Here is an 18,550-nt window from a genome sequence, read left to right on the forward strand (position 1 = left end):
GACTTTGTGGTTCCTTCTGTAAATTTCAGTATCCACAGAAGTCTTGGGGTTTAAGCTCATCCACAGAGTGATGTTGATAAGATGGCTGTGCATGGAAGTGGAGAGATGGGAATGTTTGTTTTGCAAGATGATGGGATCCACACCCATTGTAAGTTACATTATAGTTAGGGGATGCTGCCTGTTTTGAGAGAGGTACAGTCTTCATGCCTTATTGCTTTTCTCTCAGGTCTCTAAAGGTTCTTCCAGTATGATGACGATAAGAATTCAGAAATAGAAAGGAAAAAGGGAAAAAGAGAGGCTCTTCTCTGTTTAAACTGCTTTGTTCAGAGAGCAGATGGGAACACTTTTATCTCATTGATTTTACCCTCTTCATTCTTAAGAGTCAAGCTAGGCTCCTCCTGAATTATGTGCTTTCTCACCATAATATTTGCCCAGGCCCAGCCTTTAACTGCTAAATATATTTTGGATCCTTGATGCATATTGAGGCATTAGTTCATGAACATGACAAATTTGGCCTCTAAATCTTTGCCTGATATAAGATCTGGATTAGCAAGGGTCTAAAGATGGCCACTTGAACCAATGGATTATAAGGGCATTTCTAAATGTTTATTCTTTGGAACACTAGTTTCTTGGATGTTCCCGGGTCAAATAAATATGACAATCACTGGGTTAAGCAAAATTAAACATATGTCTTAATTTTATAGCTGCCCATATCTTTCAACATGCTAATATGTAATGTGATGCTCCAAAAGAGGGACACAGAGCACGAAGTAGTTCCCAAATTTGCTTGACCCTGGAACATTATTATTTTCTCTCAACTCATCATCTTTTAGAAGAGTGTTCTTTGAAAAATAAAAGAACTATCAAACCTGAAAATTCCATTGTAATCTGTAGTCCTTCCACTTCAAAAGAAGTATTTTCAATAAAACCAAACATAATTGCCTTATAAAAAATGTCCAAAATAAAATACCTAAACCTATTAACACCTCAAACCCTCAAAGCAGAATTTTGTAAAAATAAACAAACAAAAAATACCTCAAAAATAAGTTCCCAATTAAAAAAATATTCAGCAAGTTAAGATGTAAAAAATTAATTACTTTTTAGCACATATTAATTTCATACACACATATCTTTTTGACCAGACTGGTGGCTGAAATAAAAAACTTTTTCATACATATTCTTTCTTATCTAGATCAGCAAAGAAGTTTTCATATAGGGCTGTTGACTGGAACATGAAAATAGCCTTTTTTTCTACAGACCTGGTATGTATTTTAATGGTGTCTGTGAAAATGAGATTCTCTATCACAGGCAAGCCAGAGACTGGAGGTAGCTTTCCTTCTTATCCCTGAGTGAATATATGCATTTTTAGAAATCATTCTAAGAAAAACTGATTAAAAAGCAGAAACACAATTGAACTGAAACTCACTGGCCCAAGTGTTAGCTTTGATAGAGAGACAGAGGATGGCATATTTTTACTGATTTAAAGGAAGCACTCTACCCTATCCTTTATGAGTGATAGCAATGAAGTGGGTTCTGCTATGGAATGCTAATACTTGCTTTTACTTCTTGCCCTATTTCTTTCCCTTATAGAATAGCCATTAACATAAAATTTTAGAGCTGATGAGTTCAGACATCATTTATGGGTAGGCAGGGAAATAAGGGTTTTATTAAATACTAGACACAGAGTAGGGGCTTAACAAGTATTTTATAATCAATGCTATAAAGGAGTTGTTATAAAGTAATTGTTTTTACTTTGGTAATTCTTTTCTTCTCTCTCTTAGTCCACTGAAAATCTAAATGATCAATCTTGCATCCATATCAATGCACTTGAGGGGATAGGAAGCACTTCTATTAGTGACTGTGGTTCCACTAACTGTCTCTCAGGGAAGGTGGGGAATCCCTCCTGAAGGAGTGTATTTGAATTTCAAGGGACAGTGGCTTTTACAAACTAGCTGAGAATAAAGCAACTAATCTGGTATCTGAAAAGGAGCAATGGCCTTACTTGAGTTCCTATCCCACTATTCCATGGATTCTGATCTTGCTAAAATCCACAGTGCCCTCCCTACAACCAAACCCAGTGGGGTCCTTTGATCCTTATCTTAATCCATATCTATGCAGTATGTGAGGTTAAAATTTCCATCCTTCTAGAATTTTCCTCTTTGACTTCCATAATGCCAACTTCTCCAAGCTTCTCTTGCCTTTCCAACGTCATTCTCAGTCTCCTTCCCCAGGACCTATTTCTTTGAACACTTCTGAAACGCTGATGTTCCCTAATGTGCTTTCATTTGGCTACTTGTCAGGTTTCAGCTCTCGGGGTAGCTCAAGTTTATATTTACTTACCATATGTTGACAACTCAGAAATATATATGCCTGGACCTGATTTTTGCCTAAAAATCCACATTCAACAGGTGAGTCACTATATACATCCCCAGTTGATATTCCAAATTAAAATGGTTCTCTTTTTCCTCCCAGATCTGTATTATTTATTTTATTTGGTGGCACTAAGACTCCCACCCAACCTCCTAAATTAGAGTCATCCTTTCTCCTCACCATTCCACATCTTACCAATCAACAGCCCTACTAACTTCATCTCCTAAATAACTCTAATAGCTGTCCCTCTTAAAATTTTTTAAATTTATTTTTTCTAATCTTCAATTTTTATTTTATTTTTGGCCACGCTGCACGGCTTGAAAGATCTCAATTCCCCGACCAGGGATCGAACCCAGCCATGGCAGTGAAAGCCTGGAATCCTAACCACTAGGTCACCAGGGAACTCCCTCTGTCCTTTTTTTAAAAAAAACACTTTTATCGAAGTAAAATTGACATAGTATAATTTGCCCATATTTAAAATGTACAATTTGACAAGTTTTGAGATCTCTATACATCCATGAAATGATCACAGTCAAGAAATGAATATATCCATCACCCCAAAAGTTTCCTTTTGTCATCCTTCCTTCCAGTCCCTCCCTACAAAACCCAGTCAACAAATATCCTCTATCGGCTTTCTGTGACCATATGTTAGTTTGTGTTTTCTACATAATTTCACATAAATGTACTTTTTTGTCTGCCTTCTTTTACTCAGAAAAATTATTTTGTTATTAATCCATTTTGTGTGCAAATTAATAGTTCATTTTTTTTAACCACTAAATACTATTCCATTGTGTGCATGTACAACAATTTGTATATCCATTCACCTGCTGATGGATATTTACTTTTTGTTTTTTTGAGTATCACAAATAAAGGTGCTATGAACCTTCTGGTACAAGTCTCTGTATGGATATATGCTTTCACATATCTTAGGTGAATACTTAGGAGTGGAATGGTTGTTTCATATGACAGGTCTATATTAAACTTCTGAAGAAAGTGCCAACCTGTTTTCCAATGTGGCTGTTCCAATTTACATCCTCGTCAGCAGTGTATAAGAATTCCACTTACTTGACATCCTTGCCAGGCCTGGGTATGTCCAGTCTTTTTCATTTTAGACATTCTAGTAACCGTATAGTGGTATCACATGTCGATTCATTTTGCAATTCCTTACTGTCAAGTCCCACTGCAACTCTTATTTCAAGCCATCATTCATCTGTCTGAACTACTATTGTACCTAATTGGTCACCCTGCTTCCAGTTTAATCTGAAAATTTCCATTTTTCATTTCTCCTTTCTCTGATTATTTCCTTATAGCTCCCTTTGTGGGCTCTTCCTTTACTATACTGCTTCAATATTGCTGTTTGCTCAAGGGCTTTGGATCACCTTATTCTAGATATGACTGTTTTGTTTTTCTCATCTCTATTAAGGTACAATGATTTAAAACATGAGGATGCTTTGTAGCTATCCATCTCTGCCCCACAACTCTGCCAATCCTCAGATACGCGTAACTAATTGCCTGACAATTACACAGCTTCCCTAGGTTGCTAAGGATACTAAGAGTACCTTTAATACAGCACATCCAAAATAGAACTCAACATCTTTTCTAAAAAACGATGCTGCATTTTTCCTGTATCCAATAGCTTGGTAAATGGCACTGACACATTCTTTGTTATTTTAAGAAAAAAAAAAAAAAGGAATCAGTTTTGATCTCCTTTTTAAAAAAATCTTACTCTCTGCATTGAGTATATCATAAAGCTCCTCAATTTTAAAATGCTTAATATCTTTCAACTCCATTCTTTCCTATCCATTCTCATGGTTCCCTTCTCCTTGCTCCTCCCCTTGTTTTCCTGCAGACTGCAGGAGCATCTGAAATTGTCACCATCTACCCTCCAGGTTGCTGCTAAAGAAACTTTACTAAAACACAAATCTGATGGTGTCACATTCTTGATTAAAACTCTTAGTAGTTCCCTACTGATTTCAGGAAGAGTTGAAACTCATTAGTTTAGCTCATAAGGCCCTTTATAAACTGACTCTGTATTCTCTCCAGCCTCATCTGATAATTTTCTGCCAACATTCATCCTGTTAGCCTATGGATTGACTTGTAGCTCCTAAAGCATTTCCCAAAGTGTGTTCAGCCAAATGCTACTATGGCATGGAAGGATTCTGGTGATCAAAGAAGTTTGGGAAGTGTTGGATCAAACAAAGTTAAACATTCTTCTTAACTACGGTACCGAGCCTCTAACACGCAAATGTAACTTACTCGGGAACAATGTATACAGACAACAGTATTCCAATTTATTTTATGAGGGCAAAACCAGTTTTTGTCCAAACTGAGGAGTTTCTCCCGGGTTTCCTGTTCCAAGGAAAAGCAGTTGGAACAAGATGTATGATGATGTATTATGCTCACTGAGCCCTTGAGGCTTTCATACAATGTTCACCTCTCTGAATTGTCCAAAGGTGCTTTTCACCCAGAGTACTCCTCAGCCCCTGCTCATGCCTCAGGGCGCTCCCTTGGGGGCTGACCTCTGGGTTTGACTTTGACGTTTCTCTCTTCTGAGATTCCTAGCCTGCTATGCAGATCTCTACATGGCAATTAGATTTCTACTCTCTAACTGTTGACTGACTTGTCCATCTCCCCCATTAGACTGCAAGTTCCATAAAGACAAGGGCTTATAGACTTCACTTGGTTCTTGCAGAGTATTTACTTGGTTCTTGGCAGATATTTGTTAAGTGCAGGAATGAAAGATGGTGCAAAGTTATACCTAAATTTTCATGAAATGTCACACTGGCATGTTCAAAATGAATTAAGTCTAATTATATAAACAGAAGAATCTAAGTTTCCTTTGCAGATATTGGTAATGCCATAGTACATAGAATTAGCGGAATTATACTAAGATAAAAATAGCAGTCCGCAAAGACCTAATAGGCTTGGATTTCTGTCTTGGTTGTGAGATCTTATGTATATATGTCTGGGACCACATATAAGTTGGAGTCTACACTTTCCTTTCTGTAAACCAGAACAAAATACCTGCTCCATGAGCAAATGAAATAATGTTTGTGAAAGTGTTTTGAAAATGTCCTGGAATCATAAAAATGTTACATTATTATTAATTAAATTATTAACTTGCACACATACAAATTCTTGGCATTTTCAAAAAATAAAGAACTGGTAGCTGTGCTCTATCACCTCTACAAATTCTACCTGTGGGCCACTCTAAAGGAAACATCTTGGCAAAACGGGAAGAAAAGGAAAGCATACAAGATTTTCAAATCTACTACAGGATATAATTTTACAAGTTGTAAGACAGTTTTATGCTTTCAAATTAAGCTCTCAGTTTCAAAAGAAAATGACAGAGAACCATTTGGCTCTTCAATCAGTCATGTCTAACCCAAACCACCTATAAGCTAAGCCAAAGAAATGACTGTATCAATTTTTCACAGAATTTGTGAGTACCTAAAATAACAGACAGGGTCTTCCTCGTGATTAGGTACGTGGGAGCTTTGGATAGCATGATTAAGGCTCTGAGTGCATTATTACTATAGAAACTCACCTTGTTTTTGAGTTCTTGACAAGGTGAATGATTTCCATTTCCCATCATTATGGTTTTGATTGCTGACAACGGAAGCCATTCCTGAACCCAGATCATAGCTGACTTTTATGTGCCCATCAGTGAGCTCTACACTCATGAAATCTTTCTATTAATAGAGTATAAACACACCAGTGATTAGATACACAGAGAAATATATGAGTATTCATTTTCTTTGTGGAGTTTATAATAGGGCTTTATGGCTAAATTACTGACTGTGTTGATCTGTAATTGAAATCCATTTTTGGATACAGAATTGGTGTTACTATTTTGTGAATGTTTGTGGGTGTGATATTATGGTGCAAATGGTCACAACGAAATTACTAGGATGTGTCCTTTTATGACAGGCGTAAAATTGGGTTCCTTTGAAAACATATTAAGCAAACTAAAGAGTACATTTCCTGCAAGAATTTACTAAGAAATATTGACCTGGAAAAAATAATGAGGCTATTTAGAACCACCTTTTGACTTAGGTCTCTAGAAGAAGACTAAGGAATAGTTTTTCTGCTGCATGTTTCCATACCGGGGGAATCTTTACTGGGTGCTTCTCTTAAAGGATTATATGGGAGTTATACTGAAAATAAATAAAAATTAAATTGTATCTGTAATTAAAGTTACTGATGGAAATATATAAACACTATGCACCACTCTTGGGTATTACCCAGCCATCCCAGACTCCTTTGAACGATAACTGATAATTCAACAAAACTGATAACTGCATTGGAACCTTACAGAAAAGAAGCAAACATATTTTCAGTCATGAAAGATCAGCTGTGCAAATCTTTACCAGGTCTCGTGTGGCAAGGTACATCAGGAGAGCATTTGAAGAAAATGTCCTGAACTTGAACATGACAGTAGAGATGTTGGGGTACCAACGAATGGGGCGGCTGACTAATGCATAGCCTTCTCCATCAAACTGAATAGTCCCCTCACTATCTTCTACCTGCGGACTGAAGAGAGACATTTCACATGAATCAGACGATGTCTACTTGGTCCATCAGTATTCAATACATCACACTGTCTTCTGAGACTGGACTGTAGGCTGTTGTAGGGCAGGAACCATCCCAGATATATCCTCCATCCTTCCCCTTCTCTCCAGCTCTACTGCCACCATTAGACCAAGTAACCACCATCTCTCACCTGACTTCATTAGGTGTTCAATAACTAGGTCATTGATGTTTTAACTACTTTTGCTGAAGTGCTTGGTGGCTAGTTATATTAGTGTTTAAGTGTATTTTAGTGGTGTGAACTAGTGGGATTTTGGAATGGGCTGAGAATGCATTATTACATTTCCCAAATACATAACATAATAGGGAGTAGGGGTTGGCTGAAGAGTGAAGGTGGTTGAAAGGTACTAACTTAAATATGTAAGAAAAAAAAAGCCGTACAAGGATATAGGCTTCTATTCTCTGAACTCTTGCTATGCAGTAGGATTTTCTGGGACAGATTTGATTCAGATAATGAAGGGTTCCTCTAACTATGTGTGTTTGTTGATCTGTCTTCTTCACCAGGATGTAAGCTCTATGAAACCAAGTAGAGATTATGGGCCAGGGTCCATGCCAGGCACAAACTGAGCATCTAGTGTGGTACTTGGCTAATAGCAGAATCTGGTAGATATTTGTGGAATGAAAGGGATATTAGTAAAGCAAATTGCCTCACAGAGAATATATGTTCAATCAATATTGGTTGAATAATTAATGAATAACTAAGATAAGTCTTGTAAATATAACATTTAAAAAGATTTTTTCCAAATGAAAAGTTATCATCTATCTATCTTATCTAATTGATGTTAACAGAGTAAGTTTTGATTGTGGAGATATTTTTAAACTTTAAATATCTGCGTATTAGCTTATATTTGAATCTGTGAAATTGGAGTGTTGTACTAACTTGAGAAGAGAGGAGATATGAGAAATATTATAGTAATCTCATAAAATAACAAGAGGTTAGAATAGTATTTGCATGCAATCTTGGCTAATGAGAAAAATAATAGGGTATAAACATTAATGGCCTTGAGGAGGAGGAACTGTTACTCATTTTAGACAAGTTGGCTTTCTCTCTGTTTCTGGAAAAGGAGAAATAAAACTCTGAAGACAAAGGGAAGGGAAGAGTCTTAACTATGCGTTTCACAGTCAGGTTTTTGTAAATTTAAGATATATCTAAATAGGTATAAGATCAGATGATGCCATATTTTTTTTTTCCTAATGTACCCTTAAAAGATGCTTTTTCAATATTCATGAAACATGTTCACTGAAAGGTTGAGGGACTAAATCAGCCTATTAACAATATAATTTATGTGAATAAATCAGCTGAATAATTTTGGCCTTCCTTCATCATTATAACAAATCCATTAAAATCTAGAGCACCACATTTGAGATAAGAAAATGTAATGTAGCATCTACTAAGGAGAAGTTCCATGAGGTTCTCAAATCCTAGGATTTTGCATTATATACTGCCATGCTACCAGTGACAATAGGGTGCGAGAGTCACCACTGACACTTTCCCGAGTGCTCTGGCCCAGTGCATTGTTACTCACAAATTGAAGAGAAAAAAACACAAAACTTCATATATAATGTCAGGAGAGGCACTGGAATAAAAAAAATATATATCACATTTTATTTTCCTTGTACGGAAACCCTGGGATATTTGTATCCTGGTGTTCTCATGCCCTTAATCTATTAATTTCCTCAACACACAATCGAAAAAATAGCAGAGTAGATGGCAGGTACCCTGGAGTCTGACGTGGAATTTCAGAAGTCACTTTAACACCTCAGGTTTCAGTGTCTCCACTCTGAGACGAAAGGGTTAGATCTACTCCAACCCTATTAGAGCTTCTACTCAAGCAGCAGGCAAATCTTCGAGCAAGAGTTTTGTACAAGAATAGCAAAACATACGGATGAAAATCAGCCTACTTCATTTAATTCATTAGCTAAAACCGGTAAATCTGGCTTCAGATTTACCGGTGGGGGAAAAATGAATCTTTCCAGGTATAGACTCAATATTTCAACATCTAACATTATGCTAGAGTTTTCCTATTCATTTTCAATACATTTACCAGGAAGAGTGACAATTCTTTTCTAATTAATAAATGCTAAGCTTCTTAACTTGCCTTTTGTTTCTCTTTTGAACCTGGATTTCTGGTCAAGTTAGTAAAGATTAATTATGCTATTTGGAACAGCCATGCTCTTCCATGTAAAGCTTGTTAACCATAGAACTAGATGAATATTGAAGTTTAGTATATTAATATTTCATCATTGTTTCAGTGTTCAGCTAAATACATTTTACTAGTAGCAATTTTTTCCCTATTTTTTAAGAAAAATAAGATACACTTTTTTTATAGCCCTGACAGATATTCCTTTCTAAAACATTACAAAAATTATATCCTTTCTACTGACTACTGAATAAGTTCAAATTTCTAAAACTCACATTCCAAGATCTTCTACAAAATGTTCCTAGTCTATGTCTTGTAGCCTTGTTCTTTTTCATCTGCCCCATTTTACCATTTCTGCTCTAAAAGTGCAACCATTAATTTTATGTTAAAATGTGTTATATGTTCTCCTGAAAAGAAAACAAACAGCAGGAGTTCTAAAATATTTTTCCTAAAATTACCAAGGCTTATGGAAAAATAGGGCTAGGGCAAGCCACTCAAAACTTATGTGCCTTTGTAATCAGAGCACTCACAAAAACAGTAACATTCTTGATCAAAATATTAGTATAATTCAAAAAGGTATATTAGGAATTTTTAAAATAAGGAGTTATTTCAGTAAATGTAGAACTTTAGCCTATTATAATTATATTAATTCATATAATACTTTATATGATGAAGGCCTAAGCTCTTTGCAGAATTGATAATTAGTGATGCTACAGTCTTAACACATAATATGCACTGCTGAAAGGACATTTAAATACTTTAGACGTTTGTTTGATAATAAGCTTTGGAAAATCCTACTTAGAAATTTACCAAAGAAATGTTTACGGAAAAGTTGGTGTTGATTTGTGAGTACCAGAATATTAATGTAGAGCTCATTGTCCTTGTATTGAAAGAATTTTACAGACAACATTCTATATCAGATTTTATTGAAGATTATTAACAAAACCACTTTAAACTATGAATGGATCAGGCTTTCAAACTGTCCTCAATGCCATACTGAAAAGTCCATGATGACAAAAAAAAGTAGAAAGATGAAAGTTAAAACTTTTGGAGAGGGAATATTTTTGGGCTACTTTCTTCTATAAAACTCTAGAGATGTTGAGAAGAAAATGTGAAGTATACTCTGCTACATTAATGGAGAATTTAGGTCCTAACAATGTACATGTTCCCTTTATACTGGAAATAAAAAATATAAACTCCTTAGCACCTAATGATGTTAGAGTTACTATGTATATATATTAAGCTTCCAGGTATTTAATTTAAATTTTATAGCTTTAACTAAGTATAATTAAAATTGTTGTAGGCTCAGATGATCAGTGGGCTTTAAGTTTTTTATGCAGAGAAATCCTCTATTTCTTCTTAATTGTTTTACATCCTCTATTCAGGTTTATATAAGAATATTTATATATGCTTTTTAAATATTTTTGAATTCCAACATTCTAACCTCTATCTTATAATTAGTGATGTTTATTATGAAACTTTCTCCTGGTTTATCTTGACCCCTGCTTCTTAAGCAGAATCTTCAAGTCCCATGGGTTTCCACTTGAAAAGCACATACATGATGCTATGTGTCATCTGAAAAATCCTGTAGGAGATAAAACCTGCAGTATCGTTCTATATTTTGTTGTAAACACAAGAAGAGTGAATCCAGGCTCTGAGAGGCCTGAAGCTTAATCAGTTTAGGGAGACCTTTCCTTAAGTAAAAATAAATGATGACTACAGAATAGCCACAGACACGCAACACCTCCTGAACATGAAGGTAAGCTGGAGTGGAAGGAGATAGTAGTCTTAACTGACTGAGGCTAAAATGTCTTACCTTTGCAAATTTTACAAAAACACATGACCATGTCAAAGTACTAGGATACTTCCCAAGTCCTTGGAAAGTACCTGCACAAGTGGGGGAGGGGACTTAAAGTTTCTTAGCTTCCTGGTAAATCTACCTCTGAACACAATCACTTCAAACTTGTTGTATATCATCTACATGATAATAGAACACTGCACAATAAAATTAAAGCTTTTGTGATCCACAGGCCTGATGGACCTTGGAAGAGTCCTCCTCTCCACTAACCTGACGGTACATCCTTTGCAGTCACCTTCTATTTCTCGGAAATTCCACAACCCTATAGGTTTGCTGTCAAAGTATGCTTCTCCCATACAGCCAGTGAATGTAATCACACGTACAGCATCAGCCTTCTGAAGAGAGAAACATATTTGTTAGAATTTAGAATTTCACAAAAAAATTAAGAGTACCCATGAGAGTTATTATATGAGCAGCAGAATCTGGAGTAGTTATTATCTACTCTTTGTGAAAGTCTTGGTTGTGTACGTATCCACCTTTCAACCATATAATATCCTCATGGATCCTGGTTATTCTGTGCTTTACCAGTTTATCACCATCAGTAAATAAACGCTCCAAGCTTCCGACCTTAGGTAAACTGCTTATTCTGAGATTCTATTTTTTTTATTGGTCTGTAACATGAGATTATTAGGAGAATTAACTAAGAGAATTTATTTATGGTACCACATTCAGTGCCTGGCACAGAGAAGGTGTTTAATAAAAGTAAGTGTTCCTATCCACTAAGGAGATTTACGAGAAAGGGTACATACTGACTACATAAAGGCGAAAAAAGCTTGCATATTGATTACCCTATGATACTGCTGTCCCCAATTTTTCATTTCCTTTTACACCCAAGTAGGTTTCTAGGGCAGGAGAATGAAGGAACAGAGTAAATTTATAAGAGAAGGGTCCCTGTCGTTGTTGTTTGCAGGCATACACAGCACAGAGCCCGACATCGAATAGGGGCGCAATAAATATTTGTTGAATGACAACTCTGGTGTCATTCTCACAGGGAAAGGTCTTTTATAAATTTTTATTTTATATTGGAGCATAGTTGATTAACAATGTTGTGTTAGTTTCAGGTGTACGGCAAAGTGATTCAGTTATACATATACATTTATCCCTTTTCAAATTTTTTCCCATTTAGGTTATTACAGAATATTGAGCAGCATTCCCTGTGCTATATAGTAGGTCCTTGTTGGTTATCTATTTTAAATATAGCAGTGTGTACATGTCAGTTCTGGGTATTTAGCAGTCAAGAAGGAGGGGAATGATCCGATCCACTCTAGAGAACCTTGCTGTAATTTGAACAACTATTCCTTTTAGCGTCAATATATTACAATTCTACAACTTTAGAAGCACTTTGCCAAGGCGAATCCACATTTACCTGAATAACCTGGAAGGAAAAAGTGAATTGATATGTTTGGATTTTAGAAAAAATAGAAGATAGTCACTGAGTAGTTAAACATTTATAGTTATAATTTTAGGTTAAACTCATCAACACATACATCTTCCTACCGTTATGATCAAGTGGGGCACTGCCATGGAGAAGGAATGTTGTCAGACACTGACAAATACAAGTCAGGAACAGTCCCTGGAATTCTCTGTCATCTGTGGAAGCTTCTCTTAATTTCCCAGAGGTTGATTATCCTACTTGTGAATTGTACTTGCTTTTTGCTTTTCCTTCTTGCATCATAAAAACTATACTTGGGATATTTTCCTGCTCCTTTGAATTTTCACTAGCATGTTGATTTAATTACTTGTTTTCAGTTTTTTGGTTCATATTCTGGTATGGCAGAAGCCTTGAAACTCTAGGCCAAAATGATGAAGATTTTCTGTAGATTTCATTTGCTTGTGTTTTTTTCCCCCTCAGACTGGCATAAATAAGTTTATGTCTAGTGACATCTGAATAATAAGAAGAATTATTTAAGGTGCAATTTAAGGTGTGACTACCATATCTTAGGCATGTAATCTCGCTATTCATTGAGGTAGTAAAGGGTGGTGATTAACAGTAGAGATTCTTGTGCCTGGTAACGAGTGTTCAAGTCCCAGTTCCACCACTGATGGCTATGTGATCTTCGGTGAATCATTTAACTTCTCTCTTACTTAGGGTCCTTAACTATAAAATGAGGAGGATATTATCTACATTTTTGGGTTGTTATGAAAACTGTTAATTCATGTAAATTACTTAGAACATTACTTAGCAAATAGTAAGGGTTATATAAATGTTATAGAAGTTTATTATTGTATCCTACAATATGCAAGCAAGGTAGATACTTTTATCTCCCTTTCTAGTTAAGGAAACTGAAGCCCAAGAGGTTAAGTGACTTGCCTAAGGTCATATTTTAGTAAGTGATAGAGCAGGGAATTCAACCTGGATTTAATTTCAAAATTCATGTTTTTTTTGTATTACTCGGTGCTATCCCTATATTTATCTTTCTGAGGAGGAAAGAAAGTTGGCAGTATGACTGTATATTACGATGTACCATATATATTTATATGCAGCTCTAAGAAATGAGGATGACTTTAGTGTGTAGCTGTGGAATCCATTCCAATACTTTAGAGTCACATCTCATACGCAAAGCAAATAAAACAACCTCACTCTATATGAAGGTTGAGTTCTCATAAATTTGGGGTCACCCTGGCTTTTCACATTTTCTGACTAATCTCATCCCAGGATGATTCTGCCAGACCCAGGATTACGCATTGTACTTGGTTGTGCTCTTACATCTCACCCACAGGTCGTTTTCCCACACCTAACTCCATTTAATCAACACGAGCTTCTTTAAAATGCAGGCACTTTGCAATCTGAAATGCATAAGGACCTGTCACAAAGCAATTATGAATATTAAGTGCATTACTCGATAAGAATGAGAAGAGCAACTTGAAAACTTTAAAAATCGGATCATGATCTGAAGGCTTATGGCTCCTGTGATATTTCCCAAGGTATTCATAAATCTTTTAATTAGATGTGAGTTTGAACTTTATAGCACTTTATATCAATATATCATAAATAGATTCAGAAAATGAGGTATCTTTAGAAAACACTTTGCTCTTGAGGCAACTAAGATATCAAAAAATTGATGCCACAGATGAGGGCAAAACAACAACTGTTTAAGTAAATACACATAGGTTTAAAAAGACTGTGCTTCTAGATTGGATATTCAAGGAAGAAAATTCTTACTCAAAATATATTCATGTTTTCATAAAAACAAATTAAGTAAAAAGTGGTCAAGTTTTTGCAGCGCTTTATCATGTCTTTGCCCAAAGTCATCATGCCAGGAATTGTCTGCAGAGATTAAATAAACAGAATGGGGAAGAACAACACATTACCTTCAATTTCCCAGTCAAGCCACCAACAAACAGCATTGCGTTTGCGTCCACATCTAGAATAGTGTACCCTGGAGGTGACGCTGAATGGTATGTACTGGGCATAATGCTGGCTTTGGGTCCATCCAGAGCTCTCACGGAAATTGTTCCGTTTCTCCCAGTTCTTCCAGGGTACGTGTTGAAATGAAATGAAAGAAAATACAGAAAATGAAGTAGGTATCACATTTCTGGTCACTTCAGATTTAAAAGATATAAAATGTAGAGATTTGTTTTGGAATATTTAAGAGATAGCTGGGTGTTTAGCTTCAAACATTCCAGATTCATTCAAAACCCAGAATCTGCTCTGTGCTATACGTTTACCATCAGATTCAACCAGGACCACTGAGCAATCTACCCTGATTCTGAATGTGTCCAGTGATAGATAGGAAATGACACAGCAACAATTAGCTGATGGAATTACTGTTGGTTAAATGGAAAGTCTTTTTCCTCTTGCTTTACAAAACAATATGCTATTTACCTACATGGACCATTTAAACAAGTTTATATTACTTCACTCAGTCTAATTTAATTCAGCAAGTGAACCCCAAATAAGCCACCCTTCTGCATTATAAGCTGCATAATTTCTCCTAAAATCCCTGATTATCTTGGATCCAAATTTGCTGAAGTAGTCTTCCTGGAATCATGCATCATTTATTGTTTGGCACACCACCTTAATGTGTACACTATAATATCCAGGCTACAGAGTTGTGTATACAAATTGTACAGAAGAACTTCACATTTAGATTCAATTAATAGACTTTTGGAAGCTATTATTATTGTATTTCATTTTCTTTTTTTAAGTGATCGGTTCCCATGAGTTATTAAACATGAAAATCTGATCTTTTTCCGGAGACAAGCAGTCATAACAAAACTTTGTCATATTTCTCTCCCTACTGTCTCATTTTGGTAATCTTTTTATCTTTGAGGGTACAGTATTAACTGAAATATGTAGAAACAATAGAATGAATTTATAAATAAGGTTCTTCTTTAAGAGAATACATCTTTTCTAATAGAACTGTACTTTGCAAATATAAGTATTCTTAAGCCCAATAAAGTACTTAATCCCTCCCCCACCATCACACATGTAAGCATTTTATCTGTTGCTCTCTCCTCTCTCTCCCTCACACACACACACACGCTTCTATTTAAGATCTTAAAAAGGAATTGAAGATATTTCTTTACATTAAGTTTCTTTTAAACTTTTAATTGTGAAAAAATTAAACATATACACACATAGAATGAAACTCTATGTATCTATCACCTAGATTCAACAATCACCAGATCTTCAAGTCTTCTTTACCCATCTCTGATCAACTTCCCTTGGCCTTTAACAAAACCTCTTGACTGTTAGCTGCTTTGTGTTTAGTAAGTAGTTGGGAATTAGAAAAAGAAGAGGAGAAAATGAAGAGGAAGTATTTAGGACAAGAATGGATTCTACAAGTAATCTGTACACTGTTAGAAGTTAATTAAATTAAAGCATCAAGGATAGAATTAATCAATTTCCTATTCCTTCCCACAAGTAGTGTGGACCTGACATATTTTATATTCATGCCAGCATTTAGATACTGCACCCACCTGTAGCCAAGACTGCTGTGTAGACTAGAAGAGGCACTTTGCGCCAAAGACAGATACCAACGGCACCTCTTATGCTCTGGATTGTACTGAATAAGGGCAACAGAAAACAACTTAACCTCAAAGTTTCTACAGGACAACCAGATGAGGAGGCCAAAAAGGACTGGTCATTCTGTTCAATACCTTGAAGATCTGTCAATTCCTAACACGTTCTACAAAGGTACCATTCACACACACTTATACATGTATATAATATATAACATTCGTATACATGTGTGTGCGTACCTACATAGCTACCTTCTTGAAACAGAAATAAAATTTTTCTTATAAACTAGGAAACTACTTCAAAATTCTGTCAATGATCTTAATCTCTATTGAGTTAGTTACCTTGATGCCTCAATACGGTACCAATATGAGTCATCAATAGTCAAATCTGGATACTCGACACGTCCAACTCCGGATCCAACATCCCAGAGGAAGCTGACTTTGCCTTTACGCATTTCTATAGCCAGAAAGTCAATCTAGTGCAGAGAAACACAAAAACAATAGATATCAGATATAAGGCACCCTGAGAGAGGAAGCCAGCCGAGTCTTTTCAACAGGTGCCATTTTCAGATATATGAAATAATTAGAAGCCTCACAATAAAGATTCCCAAATAATATGATCTATTATTTCTATGATTAAATAATACTTTATTATTGTATCTTTATAATACAATGTCCATACACATGTTCATAGTGCGGAGGCAAATGTGTTAATTCAACCAATTCTAATTAGGTCTAACATTGAGACAAATGTCTTTTCTTGCACTGATACTTGTGGTAGAGATAAACGCAAATATTTGGGTTCAGAATTCATTGTTTTCACCATGGGCACTGACGTTTTTGAGGAGCCAGGTATGCTTTTTCACCCAAGGTGATCCAAAATTTCTCACCTGATTTCCAAGTATTGATTTATGTGATAAGTGGTCTGTTGAAAAGTCTTATTCATTTTGGAAGGTCTCCATGTGTATAAAGTCAAATGGGTCAAATGAAAGGAATTAGAAGTTTGAGGTGAGCTCTTTTAGATACAATTTCTGTTATTTCAGTTTGAGTCATTAATTCAACATGAATCAGAAGAGTTTTCATTGGTAAGAAATAGTACACAATTTTCAGTTTCATTTCACATGAAAGTTCATTGTAATTTCTTAGAGAAAAATGTTTAAAAAGCCTCATTCCTATTAATCTTTCTTCTTAAATAGCTGGATCTGAAAATATAATTCAAAAATAAATGCTGGTATACTCACAAATGAAAGCAGATATGCCTAAACACTGTAAAAAGTTTTCATTTCATTCGCCTTCTAACTTAATTTGACACTTCAGAACTTGGTGAGGTAAGATTCTGAGGTTTTCGAATCTGAAAGGCTACCTTATTCAATTTTGGGACCATTATATTAGACTCTAATGCCCCACACTACCAGGATTAACCTCTGACTATACACATACACAGTAGGCCAAAGAAAGGCTGAATGTTAGACTTACAAATTTGGCACTTCCAAGATAAAAAAGGAGGTTGTCCGCGACAGCCGTCTTTACGTTGACAATGATACTATTGTAGCTTCCTTTCTTGATTTCTGGCTTGTATGTTCGAATGCAGTCACCTCCCGAAGACACAGATACTTTGATCTTTAAGAAAAACGAGGTACAAAGAACCAAGACTAAATCTCTCAGAAAGTTTGAAGTAGCTCCCAATCACAAAGCCATCATCATCTCTTCTTTGAAGTTATTTTTCCATCAGCAAATGGTATCATTAAATGCCCATATGCAGACCCCATTATACTCATTAATGAGGGCACAGAAGAGTACCCTTCCACCAGTATTTTGACAATGAGCTGTTCACAGTCTCATGGCTTGTTAGCACGCCACTACTTTGTGAAGCATGCAACTAACAAATTCTTGCCTTCATAACTTACTCCTTTATGAATAGGGGAACATTCTCAAGAGGTGATTTTATATGAAGCTAATGGTATAGATCTTCATTCAGGTTGTTTAATGAAATTTTACAATTCAAATTTCAGTGATTTTGGTATCACTTAAAGTAGGAAACCATTTTTCTTTTAGTTTTTGAGAGGAGATTACCTACCCTGCCATGTTCTTACAGTTGAAAGAGGCCGACTAGATTTTGTTCCAGATGTTCTAATAAGAATAATCATTCTACTCAGAACATACATTTCAGAATAAATTATACCTTTTTATTAAGTCACCAGGAAAAGGAACAGAAACAATTTCCAGTGGCTATCATTACTAATGTATTTAACAGCTCCTTTTTCTTTTGACTAGTACTTTAAAAATTACTATAAATTGCTAAGATAGAAATTCCTATGTGACTAGAGCTGACACTGTTTGTACCAATTTGTACTTACATTTAGGGAGCCTTTCTTCAATCACAAATAACACTAGTTGATTATTCCATTTAATTTTCTTTGGTCCATATGTACTATCAAAAAGGTACTTTCAGGACAGCAATGTTGTTGTTTGGACTCAGAGAGATTCTGTTATTTTGTTAGTGATAGTGTTCAAAGTAGGAGGCGGAGACACATACAAAACTTCTGTCACTGATTCAAATTCCTAGCTTCAGGCTTCAGGAAGCCTCTTGGCCCTCACTAGGGGTGAATTTCCATTTTCTCATCAC

General features: G+C 35.6%; 1 protein-coding gene across 1 annotated transcript in view; it reads right to left on the minus strand.

Annotated features, from left to right (window-relative positions):
- Positions 1 to 18,550, minus strand: part of LAMA2 (laminin subunit alpha 2) — a 613,890-nt gene that overhangs the window by 47,943 nt on the left and 547,397 nt on the right. The window contains 6 exon segments of the mRNA XM_032650802.1: positions 5,918 to 6,062; positions 6,741 to 6,903; positions 11,170 to 11,294; positions 14,272 to 14,431; positions 16,267 to 16,400; positions 17,401 to 17,544. Coding sequence (XP_032506693.1) covers positions 5,918 to 6,062; positions 6,741 to 6,903; positions 11,170 to 11,294; positions 14,272 to 14,431; positions 16,267 to 16,400; positions 17,401 to 17,544 — 871 coding nt within the window.

The sequence above is a fragment of the Phocoena sinus genome, chromosome 12, assembly GCF_008692025.1.
Source record: "Phocoena sinus isolate mPhoSin1 chromosome 12, mPhoSin1.pri, whole genome shotgun sequence".
NCBI lineage: Eukaryota > Metazoa > Chordata > Mammalia > Artiodactyla > Phocoenidae > Phocoena > Phocoena sinus.